This window comes from Clytia hemisphaerica, unplaced genomic scaffold (assembly GCF_902728285.1).
Source record: "Clytia hemisphaerica strain Z4C2 unplaced genomic scaffold, Clytia hemisphaerica genome assembly, whole genome shotgun sequence".
NCBI lineage: Eukaryota > Metazoa > Cnidaria > Hydrozoa > Leptothecata > Clytiidae > Clytia > Clytia hemisphaerica.
In genome coordinates, this window is record NW_027104274.1 from 1,254,275 (window position 1) to 1,275,141 (window position 20,867).

General features: G+C 36.2%; 2 protein-coding genes across 6 annotated transcripts; both read left to right on the plus strand.

Moving 5' to 3' along the window:
- Window positions 1-1,113: 1,113 nt before the first annotated feature.
- Window positions 1,114-7,493, plus strand: LOC136816806 (uncharacterized). Its single transcript, XM_067073132.1, has 9 exons — window positions 1,114-1,474; window positions 1,862-1,943; window positions 2,456-2,649; window positions 3,257-3,478; window positions 3,871-4,128; window positions 4,359-4,736; window positions 5,214-5,261; window positions 6,917-6,966; window positions 7,344-7,493. The coding sequence occupies exons 1-9, from the start codon at window positions 1,120-1,122 to the stop codon at window positions 7,491-7,493; spliced, it is 1,737 nt and encodes a 578-aa protein (XP_066929233.1). The 5' UTR covers window positions 1,114-1,119.
- LOC136816793 (uncharacterized) lies at window positions 7,322-19,110 on the plus strand. 5 transcript variants are annotated; one of them, XM_067073118.1, is made up of 13 exons: window positions 7,496-7,583; window positions 8,736-9,000; window positions 9,501-9,533; window positions 9,712-9,804; window positions 9,964-10,338; window positions 11,571-11,669; window positions 11,914-12,288; window positions 12,628-12,654; window positions 13,328-13,369; window positions 15,212-15,670; window positions 16,035-16,229; window positions 16,797-16,940; window positions 17,874-19,110. In XM_067073118.1, the coding sequence occupies exons 2-13, from the start codon at window positions 8,928-8,930 to the stop codon at window positions 17,963-17,965; spliced, it is 2,007 nt and encodes a 668-aa protein (XP_066929219.1). In that variant the 5' UTR covers window positions 7,496-7,583; window positions 8,736-8,927; the 3' UTR covers window positions 17,966-19,110. The 5 variants fall into 5 exon arrangements, with proteins under 5 accessions (XP_066929221.1, XP_066929216.1, XP_066929218.1 ...); XM_067073120.1 differs by lacking the exon at window positions 9,501-9,533 and having other exon boundaries at window positions 7,322-7,583; XM_067073115.1 differs by lacking the exon at window positions 8,736-9,000 and having other exon boundaries at window positions 7,322-7,583.
- The last annotated feature ends 1,757 nt before the right edge of the window (window positions 19,111-20,867 follow it).

Here is a 20,867-nt window from a genome sequence, read left to right on the forward strand (position 1 = left end):
ATCGCTTGAATCAAGGGTCTGCCGGGGGGGGCTCTTACATGCTATCAATTTCACGAAGCTGACGTGTCCGGAAAATTGTGAGTTTTATTTTTTTTGACTCATCTTATTTCTGGTGTATGTTTTCAAAAGATATGTTGACGTAGGTCGGAAATTTTTGTTGTTTTCATTCATAATATTTTGATCTGCGAAAAATAGCAATTCTTACTAGGAGGAGAGATATATAATATTGACTTTTTGCACACACACTTTAAAAGTATTTGACCTTTTTGTCATGACATTATGGAGTTGATGAGAATTTGATATTTCTCTGAGTGTCTCATTTTTCAAGAACTTTTGAGGGTAGTTGTATAGCCTCCTCCTTCCTTGGGTCTTGAATTTATTCTCATGAATTGAATTTATTCTCATGAATTTACTGAGAGGTGTGAAAATTACCTCAGTTCTAAATTGGTGTGTGCAAATTTCTGTCAAGCAACATATGGTTATTTTATTTTTTTCGTGTAAATTACATAGAGTATTAAGAATGGTTTGAAGACCATTTTTTTACCCACTACTAAAACACGGAAAGTTTCTGTAATGGGAAAATATCTACCCTTTTATGGTTGCATGACTGGAAATTCGAGCGTTATAATTTAAGAAAGGAAATTCGATTACTTGCCGTGTTGATTTTATCAAAGTAGCGTTATACGTGAAGACCCCAAAATTGAATGTCTGCTATGGTTTTTTATACATACATATGTGTCGTACCGCTTCCAGATCTAATCCTATATTCATATACAGCAATTTTTGCTACTGGAACGAGCATACGTAGTTGCTCCAACTGTAACTAATACAGCTAAGTTTGATTTTTCACCGAATTATGCGACCTTTTTCTGTAACCGTTTATTAAGGGACTAAATACCTGTTGGAGGTTGGCGCTCTCTAATTCGATCTTCAAGGGGGAATTGTGTTTCCATCAAACGAAAGAGCGTATCAAATAATATAGCGTCGCGATAACTTTAATCCTCACATCTCTCTAAAAGCTTTATCAAAAAGTACTACAGTTCTGGCAACTTTTTTATCGTTTCCTGTTTCATTTCTCATCATTCTTCCAAATTTCTCTATTTTCTTGTTTTCAGAAATATGAATAAATTATTAATCACCATACCACTGGTATTAGCGGTGCTGGTAACCGCAAAACCACAATTACCACCGCCTAAAGATCTTTTACCAAAAGGTATCCTACCACACGAGATAACAAAAGGAATCTTACCACCTGGTCTCGGGAAATGCGCTTTGGTCATTTGCGATCATTTCTCTACTTGTGTGATTGACGATAATGACAAACCAAAATGTGTTTGTAGTATGGATTGTACCGGAGATCCCGAACTCTTCTTTTGTGATGTGGAAGGCAACGAGTACCGGACTATGTGTCACGTCAACAAAGAAATGTGTAAACAACAGAAAGAATTTTTCTACGTTCCCGGAAAATGCCAAGGTATCTTTACTAGATGCGTAATTTTTAAGCGTACCAGATCCGTTATTTTAAATTCACGTGCGTGCGTGCGGAGAAGAGAATTAAACTCATTCTATTGGTAAAAGCCATTTTTTAATTTATGTTTTGTCTTTCATAACAACAATGATAAAACTCCGACATTCTTGTGAATCTTATTTAACCCAATATGTCTTTTTTATTATTACTAAAGTTGACGCTTTCTAATTCTATTTTCAAGGGGAATCGAGTTTCCATCGAATAGTAGAGCGTCGTTTATGAGTGTTTTTTGTTGACGGTGACTTTAAATATTATCGAATAATGGAGCGTATCGAATAGTAGAACGTCGAATAAGAGAGCGTCAACTGTAATTAATTTCTCGATAATTTTCAGGCTGCAAGAACTCCGAAGGAGGTTTATACAAACATGGAGAAATCGTTCGTGCTGGAACCGAAGAAACGCCCTGCCAAGAAGAGTAAGTCTCCTTCTCATCATCAACAATCTCAAATATAGAATTCTTCCCCCTTTTAGAAACACTTTAGCGTTAGCCATAGGTGTAGCAAGATACCCTGCAAAATTTATGAGGGAGTGCAGATGTTTATGGCATACAGTATTCATTATCTTTTGATAAAACAAAGACAATAATTACAGTGTCGTAAAAACCCGCTCTCATCCATAAATTTTGCAGGGTATCACGCTACACGCCTATGATTACTAGTACATCACTCCTTGTTTCACAGTTTTGGTCCTTTTACCGGAAAATCAGTCAGCTGAAAGGTCTATCTCCGATTGAAGAATTCCCGGAATGCATATATTTTATTACACGCTAAATTATTTTGAAATCTCCACCTGGACTCTTTAACCTTGAAATACTGATAAGTATTTTAAGGATTTTGTTATCGCTGCTGGATAAAATACCAATCACTAAGAAAAAGTTTTATCGTCAAAGTCCTGAGAAAAAAACACACCTGTTTTCATTGTTTTCAGAGTTTGTAGTAATGGTGCTTTCGTCACTCGTCTCAACCAAGAATGTCTTTCAAAGTTAGGTTTTGAATGCTCCACTGGACCATTTGCAGATGAAGCTTTGAAATGCGAGGAAGAGTATTCATGTATGATAACACGAAAATCTGATGACCTTACATCTTACCCTAATCTGGGAAAATGTCAAAAGAAAGGCAAAGGTAAGATTCTTCAAAAACAGGTTTATGAAGAAAAGAAACCGGCAAAAGAGTATTTTAGTTCGTTCACTAAACTTCCGTTGGACGGATGCATTTTTCATTGTACCATTGCATCTTAACTCAAAAGAAAAGTTTGTGATCTTAGATCCTTTGACGCATTTCTAACCTTAAAGGTAGAATTTTTGCTCACTCGTCTACTCTCACTGACCTTTATATAACCCTGGACCAAGCAATATCTGCCATCTTTGATTGGAGTTTTTTTGAATTGGTACCCGAGAAGAAGCCATTGCAATGTTAAAAATTAACGTCTAACGCCGCTACATGATCAAAAGAATTGGAGGAAAAGCAGACCTAGCGCTCTCGATGCATTTACACCGCTATCGAGTAGTGCCGCCATTAGGGTACCAATTTTCAAAAAACTCCGATCAAAGATTTTGCTTGGCTGGGATTGAGAAACTTGGTCCAGGGTATATAAAGGTCAGTGTCTACTCTCCTACGGGTGTTGTTTTTATGTTTTTAACCCTTTGCTTGTTCACGTTTTATGATGTTCCAAAATACACTATACTCTGCAGCAATGTACCATAATTTCTTTCTCCTGTTTTCTCCATAGAGGTTTGTTATCACCAAGGAAAAAAATTCAAAGTTGGAGAAGAATTTATATCTGAAGATTGTAGTAGCAAATGTTCGTGTGACGGATGGGATAAAATTAATTGCGTTTCCTTATGTCCACCGACTGTAATTCAATGTAAATCAGATGAGATTGAAGAGCAACAATCTTTCCCTATTAAAGATTCACACTGTACTTGTAAAAGACCTGTCTGCGAAAAAGCAGGTAAGAGGAATTCCACTACCTTATCGGAGAAGGAATCTTAGTTGGAAAGTAAGGACCATTTTGAGAGGGCAACCCACGTAATTTTTCTCCTTCGAAAATTTAAATTCATATTTGTACGTCTTATTGACCAAAATTAGTGTTTTTTACAACGAGTTACGAGATTATCTGTGGGATAGCGAAAGCGCGCGAAACAATTTCTTTTGGAAACTTAGTTTGGCTGAGCTACCTAGATTGTAAATTTGGGTGGGAGAAGTGACAAATTTGAAAATTTAGTCGGGAAAAAAGTAATGGAATGGTCAGTAGATGGCAAAAATTTTTCCCCGCCAACATATTTGACCAACTGACTCCTAACACCTTATTATATATTATCACGTAATATTCCTTCTTTATAGATATTGTCTGTGCTAAACCAAAAGAATCTGGACCATGTTTCGCATACATTAAAAGCTTCTTTTTCAACAAATCTACCAAAAAATGTGAGAATTTCATCTACGGTGGATGTGGAGGTAACGGAAACAGATTCCAAACTAAGAAAGAGTGTGGAAAAGAGATGTATTCCAACCACAACCCATCTGCAGGAGAATTGAAAATCAAGAAAGTTGCTGATGAATGGTCGTGGCCTGTTCCAAAACCAAGAAAACCAATCTTATGTAAGTTTTTATATCCTGGGGAGTCGCCATGTTTGATGGTTGACAGGTATATATTTGAGCAGAAAATTAAAAATTTATATCCTAAGAGACCGGGATTTTGACATGCTTAATGCGTTCCTGCGTGGTAGCATGATGCGAGAAATTTATCGGTTTGTTGTCTGATGTCTTCAACTTTGTCAACGTTAAATGAACAATATTGTTTGAGCTTTATTTGTTTATATCAATTTCAGCTGACATTGAAATGACTTTAAAAGGAAGAATCGATTTCAAAGGAGTCAAAAAGGTTTTACCGTCGCCGTCATGCCTGTACGTCACTCTTGCTGACGTCAGCTTAATGGACGCTCCATCAACAGTCATTGGTACTCAACGTTTCAATGTTTCCAATTTCGATACAAGCAATATGTTCCAGTATGAAATGGCGTTTAAGAAACCTGCTGAGAGTCAGTTATTGAGACGCTATTCCGTGTCCGCTAGAATCCATTTGGGACGATGTCCGGAAAAATTGCAAGTCATCAAGCGTGGTGAATTTATAACCGATACTCATTTCGGAGTCAGCTTGTCTCGAGATAAAGATTCTTATGATAAAGATTTCAAGATCATTTGCTACGGTATGTTTTAAGATATTAGAGTATAAACTAAGGAAACTAATTTTAAGGCAACAATCCCTAGATAATTAAATTTGGCAATAGCTTATTTTGGCAAGTAACATAATTTTGCGAGAAATGATTTTATCGAATGACAGGGTCAATCAATCCCTTTTGAGCATTTTTGGCAACAAATTTTCAGAAGTTAAATTTTAAAAATCACAAAAAAGTTTACATGAAAAGCAATTGTTTCGATCTTGCCGAGAACTTATTTCGGCAAGCGACCGCAATTAGAGAAACTAATTCTCCCAAAATTATCTTAAATCAGGTGGTCTGATTGTGATATTTGTCATAATTAAATTTACCTTGAACTACGTACAACGAAAGTTTTTCATGCTCTTAACTTATTAGTTTAATTAGCTTAGCTTATCAAATTCATCTACCAGCTTCATGCTTGAGAATTAAACAAAGTTTTTCGTCTTCGTTTCATACTTACTTTAGCTTGTGAAGAAGAAGAGAAGAAAGAAGAACCACAAGGACCACCACAACGTTAGTATTTTATTTTGAAAATTAAACACCTTTAGAGCTGGATCTATTTAGGATGGAGAGTTTTTCTTTTAGCATCATTAAATAAGGAAATGAAGGCTGGCCTTTCAAGATAATATTGATGGCATAAACTTCTATTAATGAGCCCCCCAGCGGACTTTCAATTCACGCAATCACACAAATTCTTTTCCCGAATTCACGCATTCACCCAATGTTTTTTTCGCGGTTCACGCAAGTTCTGTTCACGCAAAGCTTTCCAACTCACGCATTCACGCAATTTTTTTTGATTTTCACGCCTTAACACAAGTAAAAAGCCCATTCACGCATTCACCCAAACCACTGGCTGGGGGCCCCTTTAATGCCCGGGGGGGGCACTGGGTTTGCGGACTGACGGTATGTCCGGGCCGAAAATTGGCTTTTAAAATTGCACCCTTACAGTGCAGCAAAAATCAGTGAAAATCATACCCTTAGAGTTAGTCTAGCAAGCTAGACGACTAATTTATACATAGTAGAAATAAAGCAAAAAGTAATGAATGGAACAATTTTAGTCGTCTAGAAACCTTTGTGCACTAACTCCAAACAAAAGAAAAGTGTCAATATTGCAATTATAATTTTTTCCTGCTCAAAATAATTCTTGAGAAAAAAAAGTATGTGTGGATTTGTGCATTGAAAGTTTTTTTCATTTGAGTTGATTTCGTTTTGAGAGTTGTTTGTTGTTGCTTGATAAATTGTTTTCTCGCTACGCAAGTTTCTGCGTAGCTAGCCCCTGTATCTATAAGGCTGGAACACCGGATTCTTCCAGTCGTTTTTACAAACTAAATCCCGTATTATTATTATTATTAGTATTGGTATTATTAGTATTACACACGCATTATAAACGACTCCAGTCTACCTTAGAGTGCATTTTCCCCCAAATTTTCGATCCCTTTCGTGCAAAAAATGGTCAAAATATCTAGATTTTTCAAGAATTTTCTGAAATTTCTACCCTTACAGTGCATCTCTAGTTTTTCCGACCCTTACAGTGCATTTTAAACATATTGGAAAAGGTACCCTTAGGACCCGCACATACCCGTCGGTCCTTTTGCCCAGCTGCCCCCCGGGGGCATGCTAGGAACTTCAAAACTTGTTTCTTTTTTCTCACTATGGGAACGTTGGTAAAGATAGAAAAGGTTTCTATACATTCCTTCCTAGACTGGAGTCGTTTATAATGCGTGTAATACTAATAATACCAATACTAATAATAATAATACTAATAACGGGATTTAGTTTGTATAAACGACTGGAAGAATCCGGTGTTCCAGCCTTATAGGTTTATAGATACAGAGAAAACAATTTATCAAGCAACAACAAACTCTCAAAACGAAATCAACTCAAATTAAAAACTTTCAATACACTAATCCACACATATTTTTTTTCTCAATAATTATTTTGAGCAGGAAAAAATTATAATTGCAATATTGACACTTTTCTTTTGTTTGGAGTTAGTGCACAAAGGTTTCTAGACGACTAAAATTGTTCCATTCATTACTTTTTGCTTTATTTCTACTATGTATAAATTAGTCGTCTAGCTTGCTAGATTAATACATTCCCTGTTTCTAGGTATTTATTTATATTTCTTGTTTTGAAGTTTTAACATTTTCTTTTTCACTCTTCTTCAGCCACTGAAATCGACACTAATGAAAGCAAAGTTGTTTTACACTCGGAAAAGGTAAAATAATGATATTTGCTGGTTAGATCATCTTTGTTATAATTTCTTGTTTCTGTTTCTGCATCTCACGATCATACATGACTTTTTTAACGGATGGGAAAATTGATAAAAAAATCATCAGATTAAATAATGCATTGAGCAAGATTTATAAGATATTGTTAAATGAAGAAACCGTAAAACTTGTTCGAGTTAAGGAAAAATTTGAGTTACATATGTGAAGAAATAAGAATTTCTGTCCAACTATATTCACTCAGGAGATTTGGATGGCAGAGCAGCATATACTGTACTGTATTCACGCCATGGGCATTTAGAATGTCAAAAAACAGATTTAAATTTAGTTGCAGATTGTTCAATCAACTTAAATACTTTGTCCATAGGATGTACTTTCGAAGGAAAAAGATATTCCGTTCGCGAACGGTTCGCAAACAAGGGTTGCAAAGGAGAATGTTTATGTCTTGGCAATGATCGAGTTTCCTGTACACCTTTGTGTCCAATCACTGATACTAAATGTGAATCAGGTTCCATAGCTATGGAGGTCGCCAAACCACATGCTAAATATCCACAATGTCAATGTCAAATGACTGAATGCATGCGAAACTTAACCGTTACGGAAGATGGTAAGAGGCTTTTTTAAATTTTGCTGTTCAAATGTACCTATAAACTAGAACATGACAAGGGTAGGGTTATAGATCTGAGCTATGATAGATCTTGTCTGTGTCGAATGGCCTCAGTGAGATCAGTATTTTGGAGCGTTGCAAAGTGGCATCGCTTTAAGGCCGGTCTCCACTTGCGGGCGCTGCGATTGCTCTTCTTCGAGCAAAGCTTCCACGCTATTGGTCAAAAGAAAAATGAAGCAACTCCATTGGTGCGATATGACGTAACGATCGCACGCTTGAAAAAAAAGTTGAAATACATTCAACTTTTTTTCCAAGCGCGCGCTGCGTTTTTATGACGTAATCTTTTCTCCAAGCAAAAATGATTGAAACCAAAGTTGCGATCGCAGCGCGCAAGTGGAGAGACCGGCCTTAAGAGACCCGATTCCTCTTTTATGTAACTTTTAGCGCATCAAGTTTATTTGCAGCCTGCATACCTACCTATCTCATATATTTTGCTCTGATAAGAACCCATCCCCTGGTCCGTATTCCCCACAATTACCCAAATAATATCCTATAGATATTACAATATATACAGGGTAATTAAAAAACCGCACCCCTGGAATCTTTTGACGTAATTCTTTTTCTGTTTATCATATCCCCATATGTAATATAGGGGGGGGGGTTGTAAGGGTTCGAAATACCGTTTTCCCGTCAAAGTTTTTGCTGAATCCCGGAATCCCGAAAATTGACAAAAATGATAACACCGTCACACCGGTTTGTACAGGTTCAAATACCGGCATAATGACAAAAAATAAGGCCAAATACCGTCACCGTCTTTCCCGTCTTTTTTTTCGTAAAATCCCATAATACCGTACTAAAAAAAGGGCCAATCCCGTCACACCGTAAAAGTACAACCCCCCCTAATATATGGGCTAAAATTTCCTGACCAACTTTTAGGCTAAAATATATATGGTGAACAGTTAAGGCTTAAAGCACAGAAATTGAGACATAAACCTTAGTGCATGCTATTATATATCGTTACCTTAGCTATAACTGCATGTCAGAAAGACAGATTTATTTTTTGAAAACCAACCAATTGGGCATAACATATTTCTACGCTCCTCATTCATTCATAATCATTATCCACACATTCAAATCGTTTTCATTTTCAAGCGCCACAAATACAAATGAGCCAAGAAGACGAATGTGTATTCCAAGGTGAACGTCACAAAATTGGTGTTAAATTTTTATCGAAAGATTGTTCAGGTTATTGTGAATGTACCTCGCCAAATGGGTTCAGTTGTGTATCAGCGTGCCCACCAGTCAACGTAATGTGTCGACACGATCAGAGGAAAGTAATGCGTGATGTTCCAAATGGTGACGGAGGATGCACATGCAGAAGACCTTTTTTGTGTGCCATTAGAAGAAGCAACAAAAGGTTAAATGAAATAATCAGCACGCTCATACATAAAAAACCATTAATGAAAAAACGAACGATTTTTTGAAAGAAATAACTAGTCTTTAAAAAAAACACCCCTGTGTAACAGACCCGTTGGGACCCCAGCCCCACTGATAAATTTGGCAAAAAATTCATCCCCAGTGGATCTTAGCCCCATTAGGAAATTGACTTTGGTTTCATCCCCATTCGTAATTCAGTGTGCTCCGAAACCATCCCCACTGAATTTTAACCCTTGGAGTAATAGAATTTCTATCCCCATTGGGATTTCAATACGTATTTTACCCCCACTAAGGAAAAAAGTTCCACCGGGACTGCGAGACAGGGTTGTATTAACCAAAGTGAGATAAATAATGATGTATTGTCACAGAGTACCTTAGATAGTGAGTACAAAAAAACAAAAAAGCACCAACAACCTAAACAGCTAAATTCAACTTTATACAAAACTTTTCCTACTTCGTTTTTTTATCATTATTTCATAGAAATGTTGAAAATGCTTGCTAACGGCGACCAGGGTAAGTTATCTATCTATCCTTTAACTACTTAGGTGATAATGTCAAATGATTGAAACAAAGTTGCCAAGAATCTAAGAGATTGTATTTTATCAGAACAAGAAGTGACCATTGAAAAATATTTAGCTGAACATTTTGGCAACAACATTCAGATGTATAGAAAACTAAATTTTAACTTTAGAACCAGAACTTCCAGGTGATGAACCACGAGGACCAGATGGTGGGCCATTCACTGGTGAATACACACCTGGTGTTGCTTACAATGTCACACTGGGTAAGAAAACTTTCTCCTTTCAAAAATTCACGGAAGGAACAAACTGATAAAAAAACAATCATCGTTACATCATATATAACACCCATATTACTGTATTAAATGGATTTTAAATGAGTTCGTTCTAATATTCTTATCAAATCAAACATCTTTTATTTTCAGAAAAGAACAAAACCATAACCATCTCTGGAAACATTCGATTCAAAGAACATCAAACCATTTTGAAAGACATGTGTTTACAAATCATTCTTCAAGATGCATCCATTGCCGATGCTGATGGTTTTGTCGTCAAAGAAAGCAGATTTGATTTCATGAACCATTTCTTAAACAGCACCACATTGAATTACACCATCGTTGCACCAAAACCAATCGAGAAAGATTTACACGGACAGTACGATGTCAGTGTAGCTTTGTTACATGGAGAATGTAGTGATGATTCATTACGCTTAAGAGCTGGCGATTATTACTCCGATCATTTGAATCATGTTCGATTGACGACAGATGAGAATGAATATGTTGTTAATATTGACGTAACTAGTAAGTTAATATTATTTGAAGTGGGTCAGCTTCACTGATCTCCAACTACTTGACAGGATAGGGGATCACATATAAAGGAAGCGTGTTAAAATATCTTGAAATTCGAACGTTCGAAAATCCAATGTAAAATAGAAAACCACATGGCCGACTAGACGACTTCAAAATTGAACACACTTCCACGGGAAGTCTGTGTTAGCCTTAAGTTTGTACATTTCTTTTTTGGGAGGGGGTGGTCAAGTGCATCGAGCTCTGTTTAAGACGGCCTTCTTTCTGCCCTGCCTTTTTCAAGAGCCAGTTAAAGTTGGTAAAAAGTTGGCTGTCTAAAGTCAATACATTACCCTCTTTTGACGTCAATTCAATGGCTTTTTTGAAGCAAAAATAGCAGCTGCTAACTTTCTGTCCACTTTTTACCTAATCTAGCAATTGGGGTAGGATGCTGGCAGTCTAAACTAGCGCTGAGTGGTCTAGTGCATTGACATGGTTTCTGAAACCTAATGTAGACGGACTTTTTTGTCAGTAAAACATCGTTATTGGTCATCGCTGGTTTAATTCTATTTGCTCTAGTTTAGACGGCTGACTTTCTGCCATGTCTATCCTGATTTTTAGGGTAGGCAAAAGTGAGTAGAAGGTTGATAGTTAAAATATGTGCTTGAAAAAAATAGAAGAAGCCATTTAATTGACGTTAAAAGAGGGTAATGTATTGACTTTAGACAGCCAACTTTCTGCCAACTTTAATTGGCAATTATAATAGACATGGTAAAAAACCTTATAAGGGGTTTAATTCTGACAGCCTCGAGAATGAGCTTTAGCAATGCCGGACAAAAGGTTGTAGACAAATGAAATTTCAGTGAAAAATGATGAGAAATAGAGCAAAATGACTCTTCTATGTGTCTGAAAGGGGATGGAAGTTAAGAAAAACACTTTTGAAGTCGTTGCATTGCTTTTGAATTGTTTTTGAGGGAACCACAAGCAAAAAATCAACGTTTTGATACTGGTGTAAGCCAGTTAATCAAGCCCTTGTGGTTTGCCCTTGCGGTTAGACTGCAGTGGGTGACTTTCAAAGACTTTGTGACTTTGAACAGCTTTGAATGGGTTTGGAAAGCACCCAAAGCCTCTTGGGAACTTGTTTTTGATCGATATTGAAGTATTTTGCAAATATTGCAGAAGTCTACCAACCTTTTGTCCAGCATTGAGGCTTCTTTGGAATTAAAACCAAATCTCCACATTTTCAGAAATCAAAGGAAGTGACGATGATAATGATGAAGAGGAAGAAGAAGAAGAGTTTGGAGGATTTGAAGAATATGGAGGTGCAGCACCTAATGTTTCTCTTGGTGAGTCATACATACATTCGATTTGAAGTCGGTACTTTTAAGTGAAAGAGCTCCATTTTATCAAATTTTACCGTCTAAGAAAGAGTTAAAAAAGAGTCCAAATGACACTTTTTACTGTTTTAGTGGTATTATAACAATTTTAAGGCTTGATAATCGATTCATCACTGTTAAAAAAGCGAGGAAATACTTTCATATCACTGATATATTTGTTTTTCATTCATTCAAAAAAATTTATTATTTCCAGAGCTAAACCGTACCATCACCTTGACCGGTGAAATTGAATTCAAAAAAGAACTCGGGGTTTTACCAAATGGATCTTGTATCAAACTCCGATTGGAAGATATTTCAATCGCTGATGGTAGTTCATTCCTTGTCGGAGAAAGAAAATTCGATCTCTCTGGTGTCGAAATCAAAACTACTTACCAATACAAATTTACCGTACCTAAACCGATCGAAGAAGATTTACACGAGTTTTTTGCCATCTCAGCTGTTTTGAACAAAGGATGGTGTTCTGAGGGTATGGGTTTCGAAGAAGGTGATTTGTACACAGATACAAATTTTATGGTTTCGCTGACCAATGAAACTGACCGCTATGATGACAACGAAATGTTTTTGAAAGGTGAGAATGGAAATAAAAATTTTTTTTAATGTTTCTTGAAAAATTAAATTTAGCCAAAAAGTTTGTATCGAAATTTTGAAATTTATATGAAATAGGTACATACCATTATTCTAGGTTTTGTTCAGTGGCAAAAGTGCTCGATTATATTTTCGACCTGCTTACGTTGTTGAGAATAAGTTTTTGGTACTTAAAGTTTCATACCCCCCGTATGAACGACAATAATAAAATGGGTAAATAGAGTAAAATGAGGAATTGAAGGAAACCTCCTTTATGAAACCCAGCTTTCGAACAAGATTACTCCTGATATTATTGTCATAATTTTCCCTTTTCCATTTGCAGAACACGTTAAAGACACTACTGAAGGAGGTAAGTGATATTTTCCCGAAATGGACATCAGGAGAATATCTTACTGCAATAATACATCCCCTTCTCACAGACCCACTGGGACCCCGTCCCACTGGAAAATTGGCCAAAATATCGTCTCCGGTGAAAAATTATCCTCCAACTTTTGTCCCCACTGAAAATGATAAAAAAACAACAATCCAGAATGCAAAAAGCTATTTGTCCATCCCCATTGAATTTTCTGACTTGAAAACGAAAGAATCGAAATCCCCAGGCATAAAAAATAAGGGAATATCAATCCCCATCTCGTTTTAGTCCATTATTTTTACCCCGCTGGCTGAAAAATCCTACCGGGTCTGTGAGAAGGAGGTTTATTAATCAATAGCTCCAAATAGCCTAGGACAACTTTACAGTATATTCTTTCTAATTAGAATCTTTCTTTAATTCAAATTAAAATATTGGCAGCTTAAAATACTTTCTATAATTCGCATAAAAGTCTTGGTCCCTTGAGGATAGAATTAGAGATAAGCAACTCGTAGTTCTTCCAAGGTCATATTTTTGATCCAACGTTTTCCTGTCTTATGGTTGTGACCACGGTTGGAAATACAGAAACCCAAAGGCTCTTCTTTCGAGAGCTATATTCACCCGAGGGTATTTCGTTCCCTGGATATCTCAACTTGTTTTTTTTTATCAACAGAAGGAGAAGTTGGTCCTGAAGTCCCTGGAGATGTTGAAGAAGGTAATTTCATTGATGAATCATTCATTGCAATTTTCATAAACCCAGAGAATTTACAAAACATTAATAATTACATACATCCCTTTATCACAAACCCACTGGGTCCCCAGCCCACTAGAAAATTTGGCAACAATTTCGTCCCTGGTGGGTAGATATCCTAGAATTTCAGCCCCACTGGTAAATTAGATTTGATTTCATCCCGGGGGGGGGGGTACTACCCTTGCCGACCGACGGGGGTGCTCTGCTGAGGTTCGAAAAAATGGACCCTACGTGGGACTCGAAGTTTGCGAAAAAAGTGACCCTGAATGGGACTGAAATTCCAAAATTTTCTCAAATTTTCTACTTTTTCCCCAAATTTTCCAAAAAAAGGCACCCTACGAGGGACTGATTTTTCTATTTTGGTGTTTTTACGACCCTACCTGGGACTCGTGGAGGTTAAAAAAGGTACCCTGACCAGCGGAGCATCCCCGTAATCCATCTTGCCCTAGTACCCCCCCCCCCCCCCCCCCCCCCGGGGATTTCATCCCTATTCCAAAATCAATGTTTGCATTCTAAAACCATCTCCACTGAATTTCTTAACCTTGGACCAATAAAATTTCTATCACCATTGGGATTTCAATATAAATTGTTATTCCCACTAAAGGAAAATGTCCCACTGGGTTTGCGAGACAGTGGTGTATGATTTTCCGTTCCCTTTTCTTTTTGGTTTTGTCAGTTGAAATTAATAAACAAATTTTTATGAATTCCAATGAATTCTAAAGACAAATTTTAAGTCTCACACAATCTCATTCAGACTTCTCAATCTAATGATAGCAATCGTCCGTTTTAGTAATTGTGATTGTGCTACTTTCCTGTTGATCCCATACTTACCCTAAAATGTCAATAAGCTTGTCATTTTATTTGATTAGTATTTACAGTATTTACTCTTACTTGAAAATAGATGCCTCATCTAATCCATTCCTAGAGAGGATTTCTCACTTCTCCTTAAGTCACGTTCAAAATAATGTTTTTCAAGTGTCTCTTCAGTTAAATCTCTACTAAATTAGAAATTCCTCACAGTTTTGCCGACCCTCCTCGAAAAACGCAAATCACTTATTTAGACCTATGTGGGTGTTTTTATAATCCACGTCAAGTGCCTTGTTTTTGGTCCTATTTCAATGTTGATACGCAATATGCGTAAGTCAGCCAAAAATTCGTCACTATACGTCACAGACACTTGACGTCGTCATTTAACAAAAATGTCAAGGTCTGCAAAAATGACGCTGTTGACATGAATATTATTATTTAGTATCAAAACATATTTTATTATAAGAATTTTTTCATGGGGAGTGTGAACTATTTCATTTGATTCATTGTGGGAAAACTCTCTATGATTTTGAGATTTTGATCAGGGTATTACTTGCCATCTTGAAAACGCATTATGGCAAAAATTCTATTTGCATTTTCCTTTATAAATGTTTATAAGGTTCCAATTTTTCCCGGTATAAAAGTCTTAATTTGTGAAAGAAATTTCATGATATCACTTTTTGTTGTCTTTGTAAACATTAAAGAAAAAAATTTCGTCATACTCATATGACGTATGCCTGAATCTGATGGAGTAAAAAAGCTATAAAAAAGCGTAGGCTAAGGTCTTGACCTTACCATAGAGAGACTTTCTGTAGATAAAAAGTAGAGGTTTAAAATAATTTTATAAAGCTTTGGGCAGATAATAAGCTAAATCATTAGTTGTTGGTCATTGGAAAGCTCAAACTCACAAAAGAAAACTTTAATCACTTTTCTACAAAACTGTTATTGATACCATGTATCCAAGCATGCTTTTATCGTGTATTCTATTGGTCCTGTTAGGAACTACAGAGCTTGCACCGGCCCCATTGGACGACTCATCGGCCTGCGTGAACCCATTCACCAATGAAACTTACAAAGATGGAGACAATTGGATGGAGGGAAGATGTGCACATTGTTCATGTGACCAAGGAAAACGTTTTTGTGCTTTGGAATCCTGCAAAATTGATTGTGATCCAAAATACTTAGTCCAAAAGGAAGACAGATGTTGTCCAATCTGTGTCCCACCACCACCTAAAGACTGTATCGATGAGACAACTAATACTACCCGACCACACAAATCTAACTGGAAGCCTGACGCATGCTCTTCATGCACGTGTGAACACGGTGAAACCATCTGTGCAACTCAAGATTGTGCACCAGTTATGTGTAAGGACCCAGTTACACCAGAAGGTGAATGTTGCCCACGATGCGTCACACAAGAATGTTGGGATAGAGAGTCGAAATCATATTACAAAGAAAGTAAGTTTTCTTGCTTCTTTACTCACCGGAAACTTCTTTTATTTCAACTTTCACAGTCCTGGACATTCTACTATTTTATTGAGTATTCATGATTCACAAAAAAAAATCTTCAGATAGTTGATACTACTTCATTCTAATCAATAAAGACAAAAAGTCGCAAGATTCTTTGGATTTCTTTTTTGAAAAAAGCGTTTAGAAACTTTGTATGCATGTAAGTCCACGAGAATGCAAAAAGGAAACTTTAAAAAATGCTGAACATTCAAATCTTGAGCATCTTACATTTGTCATTCCACTTGCATCAATAATCTAAACATAAGCGGAACTTTCATCATCTTCTTAAATTCTACTCGATTTCTTTCCACAGTGGACAAATGGACAATGAGTGACGGCTGCACATCGTGTTTCTGTTTCATGGGCAGCCCAATGTGTATGTCACCTGGATGTGCTCTTGAAGAATGTGACGAAGGTGTGAAACATGTCAAAGTAAAAGGAATTTGTTGTCCAGTCTGCGAAAATAAACTCATCTGCGAAGTAGAGGATGGTCGAAAATTCGTTGAAGGTGAGACATGTATTTTTTTGAGACACAACCATTTCTCTATCTGACCTGTTGAGACCTCTTCTAAAACTTATATAATATGCTTTAAAATTTGTCCTGTGATATCAATAGATTTCTAAGTTGTAAACAATATAGATTAGAAATCCCCACGTATCAAAACCAGAAATATTTCCATATCCATTAATATTTGGCTACAACTTCAACCGCAGTGTCCAAAGGAATCTTACCGGGTGCATCGAGACAGTATTGTTTCAAGATCTTTTTCGCTAAATAATTTTAAATTGAGCCAAATTGGACATAACCTTCAATAAAGATTTGATTACAGAACGAGCATATTGATTCGTTTTCTAAATAAGATAATTCTTTATCTATGACAATCGATTGAGTTCTATGTCGTCAATCAGGTGTGATATTTAATCAATTTCGGGTTCAAATACTAAGTCCATTTTTCAGAGAGAAACATAGGTCCTTTGTGGTTCTTATTTCGCCGGACAGTTTTCTCTTTATTTTCTTTTCTGGAAAACTTATAATTGGACATAATTTTAATTTCTTCTTTAAAATTCTACATAGGAAACCGTTGGCAAGATGATGATTGCAAAGTCTGTAAATGCACCAAAGACGGAGTCCAATGTAACAATCCAATCTACGAGAAGGATCAATGCGACAGCAACTTCGTGCAATTGAATCAGAAATGTCCAAAAGTTTGTTTGAATGGTAAGGCGTTTTAAAATCTATCCTCTTTTGCCACACCCTCTTCTCATAGACCCGATAGAATTTTTTCAGTAGCTTGTGGGGGTAATAATAATGGTCTGAAGCTGGATGTATGTTGATATTCCCATGTTTTTCATGGCTGAGGGTTTGAATTCTACTGCTTTGAAGCCAGAAAATTCAGTGGGGATGGAAAAATCAGCTCAATATTTTACCTCAAAGATTTGTTTACATTTGATTATTTTCACCGGGGACGAAAATTGGAGTATAATTTTCAACTGGGGACGATATTTCAGCCAATTCTTCCAGTGTGTTGGGTTCCTGAGAAAAGGAGGTGACCATCCTTTTTCACAATTTTAGAAAGCTGGTTGTCCCCTTTCTCATATCAGTTCATCCATGTATCCATAAAGCCAGCTCTTGTATTGTTTTGAAAAGAGTCTGAAGACTGTGATAGTTTAACCAGACCAGATTACTGTGAGAATTTCTAATCAAAAGATAATATTTTTGTGTGCGTCAATCATAATTTTGTCATAAAATCTCTTGAGCTAAATTTAAAGTGATACCACGCCATCACCATGGCATACCTAAGTACACATGCATATAAATTGAACAGTGAGGGTATGATAGTGGATAATAGATGAGTGGATAAAAGATCTCTGCAACTTTCAGTAACCAAGTTTGTTTCAAGAAAATATATTTATTGTATTACTTTGAATAAGGGGGGCAAATAAGCTCCCCTCCCTTTTGGGACTTCTTCCCAACTGATAAAATATGTCTGAAAATCCTTCCTTTGATATCAATACCAATACAGTCACCTTAGTAATATCAATACCCTAGAGGAAATCATTTCAATGAAAGCTCCCCCTCTTCAAATAAACGCGTCTCCGCAAGGCGTCTGAGGGTTTAATGTAAATGTTTTCTATTTCATTTAATTTTTAGCTTCGAAAATCAGTAAAGAAGAAAAACAACAAGAAGGGGAAAATGAAAAGGAAGAAGAAGAAGAAGCTGAGGTCAATCCGATCTATCCTTGATGATGATTATCCCCATTCCTTTTTGCTATGTATAAAGTTTAAAAAGATATAATTTATTAGTAAATGAAAATAAAAAACAATAGAAAAAATAAATGATTTGGGTCGATGAATAATTTCGAAAAAAAAAACATTTTTAACAGTGAAAGGAAGGTTTTATTTTCTAAAAAAAAATAACCAACCGTCAAGTGACAAGCAAGCTCGAGCCCAGGCCCTATCACTAACATCCATTGGTTAAATCCAAAAGAGGTGGAAGTGGCTCTGGGTACGAGATTGACTGACAAGCTTGTTAAGAATAAATTCAATTGTGAATATTACAGTGTTGAAAATTCTAATATTTCTTACGTGTGACCAACTTTTTGAATCTGATATACCGTAAATCACCGATTAAGCGCCAGGGCGCTTATTTAATTTTTCAGGCTCTGAGGGGGGCGCTTATTCAAGCGGGGCACTTATTCAAGCGGGGCGCTTATTTTTTTATTTCAGAAATTCGTATATCAACAAATTCGGAATCTGCTTAAACTTAACTTAACTTAACTTAATAATTTGATGGCAGAAGTCACTGGAAAAAGAAAAAGAGAAATCGGCCTTGTGGTTCCTGTTAAATATACTGCAATTATACCGACGATAAACTTTTCGCTCAAGTCTTGCTTGAGTTGAGAAGTAAAAGAAGAAAAAGATTATCAATGATATAACTAAAAGCAAGCTGAAGAAACTTCCCTGCTTTGTAAAAGTGAAAAACGATAATCTGAAGAAAAAGAAACAGAAAAAAAAGAAAGCTAAAAGACCTTGATTTTTATTTTTGTTCCATTTTTTTTCGACTGTTAATCATCTGAAGAGAAATTCTTATCCCGGCAATTAGCCTAGGCAACCAATTCGAATATACGCCCCTCCCTGGAGGGGGGCGCTTATTCGAGCGGGGCGCTTATAAAATTATTTTAACTAAATGGGGGGGGGCGCTTATTCGAGCGGGGCGCTAATTCAAGCGGGGCGCTTAATCGGTGATTTACGGTATTTAAGTTTGAAAGATCTTTTCCATGTTTATATTTTATATTATTTTATATTCTATAACAGTTTTTTATAAAAAAGTAATATAATTTTGTACTCGAACTCTTTTTAGAAAATAAACCTTTATTGTTAATAAAAGAGTTTTAATCGTCTTTTTTTTGAGACAGCACTACTACCATTGAGTTTAAAGACCGAAGGGCTAGAGAAGAATCTCTAACATTTCCCAGGCAAGAAAAGATGAAATCACAAATTTCCCATCCAGAACGCGCCTAAAACGCGCCGCAATCGTGATGACGGATTTTATCAAGCGATTCCTTTGTTTTTGAGGACTGTACTTTTTAGAAATCTAGCGATAGATTTTACTTTCAATCTGATGGTTGTGGGGTAAGTGGCTTCATTTTTGTATACTACATTTTCTTTACCTACTTTTCACACTGAATTCTGATTGTAGCATCAAATATTTGATTTGAAATTTCGGAAAAACCGTTAGTAAAAGGTATTTGTACGGTACAATATATATGAAATACAGCATTTATGTACACGTTTTTAGCCAAACAGATAGCTCATATTTTTCATGCCGACGATAAGAAATAAATCAATAACTCTTAATAGAATGGTACTCTTAGGTTCCAAATAAACGCCCCCCCCACCGGCTTTTTAATATTTTGAAGATTTCCCAAACCCCCTTATTAAGACCCCTTTGTTTATCAATTTTTAAGAATATCTTCAGCTGTCAAAGAGAAGACCCCTTATTTTGCTCTAAATAGCCTGATTTTAGCCTATATTTTATATTTTGGGTTTTCAGAAGAAGAATTTCCAACCCCCCGGCAATTAAGAGCCCTTTGTTTATTAAAATGTCGAAAATTTTCCATCCCCCTCATTTATTTGGAACCTAAGAATACTGTAAATATACAATTGCTATTATATGTTTAATAAACATCCCTTTCTTTTAAGGCTCTTGCTGCTGCACCGTCACCGTATCTTTAAGCATATGAAGACTACAGTACTTACTTACTTACTGCCTTTTTCTTTTATCAGCACCACGGGCGACAAATTCTCTTCTACCATGAACACATCCATACTTCACCTCATAATATTTCAACTGCCGATTTAATGATTTAGTCACACGGTTTGCAGAACTTTCAACTGTCCTTGAGTTTCTAATGTACATCTCTACATGATGACTTTGTTTGTACTTTTCAAGGTCTATTTCCAATTCGGAAAACGAGTTGAACTTTTTACCAACATAAAATAGTGGAACATCTTCTTCCATGATTTAAAATCTTAAAAATCCATTCAAAACTTTTGAAAATCAATTTACAATAGTCAGGGGATAGAGCGGTTAGGAGTGTCCAATTTCGAGTCAGGGTCAGCAACTTTGAAAATCAATTTACAATCAGGGGATGAAGCGGTTAGGAGTGTCCAATTTCCAGTCAGAGTCAGCAACGGATAAATATTCAAATATAGATACAATGGCAAAAATTTAAACAAATTTGACAAGAACAGCACACTTGACTTGAGACGAGTTTAACAGCAGTCTGTTTAATCCAGAGAACTTTCGCGCTAGAAATTATTTTACTTTAGTACAAATTACAGACCGGAAAAAATCAAAAAAGCGCGTTAAGAATTTACAGACCTTATAGTAATAAATCCGATACGAGATATTTATAAAAAGATCATTCCGGTCAGTAGATTATAAATAAAAACCATGTGCTCTCAAAATAGTGCCGGCAACCGATAAAGTAAACATAATCGAGTAGCCGTGGTGATTGTGTCATACGACCGGACGGTTCTCTAGTATACAAACCCAAAGATCCGTCATTTTTTCACAGAAAATCTTACTGACGGTTCTCTAGTCCTCAAACCTAAATAAAGATCCGTCATTTCATCACGGCAA

What these genes read in the sequence shown, in the direction of transcription:
- LOC136816806 (XM_067073132.1), top strand. Translation starts at nt 1,120, where the DNA reads ATGAATAAATTATTAATCACCATACCACTGGTATTAGCGGTGCTGGTA. An exon ending in GAAACGCCCTGCCAAGAAGA is followed by an intron (nt 1,944 to 2,455) that starts GTAAGTCTCCTT and finishes CATTGTTTTCAG; the next exon opens with AGTTTGTAGTAATGGTGCTT. An exon ending in ATGTCAAAAGAAAGGCAAAG is followed by an intron (nt 2,650 to 3,256) that starts GTAAGATTCTTC and finishes TTTTCTCCATAG; the next exon opens with AGGTTTGTTATCACCAAGGA.
- LOC136816793 (XM_067073115.1), top strand. Translation starts at nt 7,496, where the DNA reads ATGGAGGTCGCCAAACCACATGCTAAATATCCACAATGTCAATGTCAA. An exon ending in TGTTAATATTGACGTAACTA is followed by an intron (nt 10,339 to 11,570) that starts GTAAGTTAATAT and finishes CCACATTTTCAG; the next exon opens with AAATCAAAGGAAGTGACGAT. An exon ending in CCCTGGAGATGTTGAAGAAG is followed by an intron (nt 13,370 to 15,211) that starts GTAATTTCATTG and finishes TGGTCCTGTTAG; the next exon opens with GAACTACAGAGCTTGCACCG.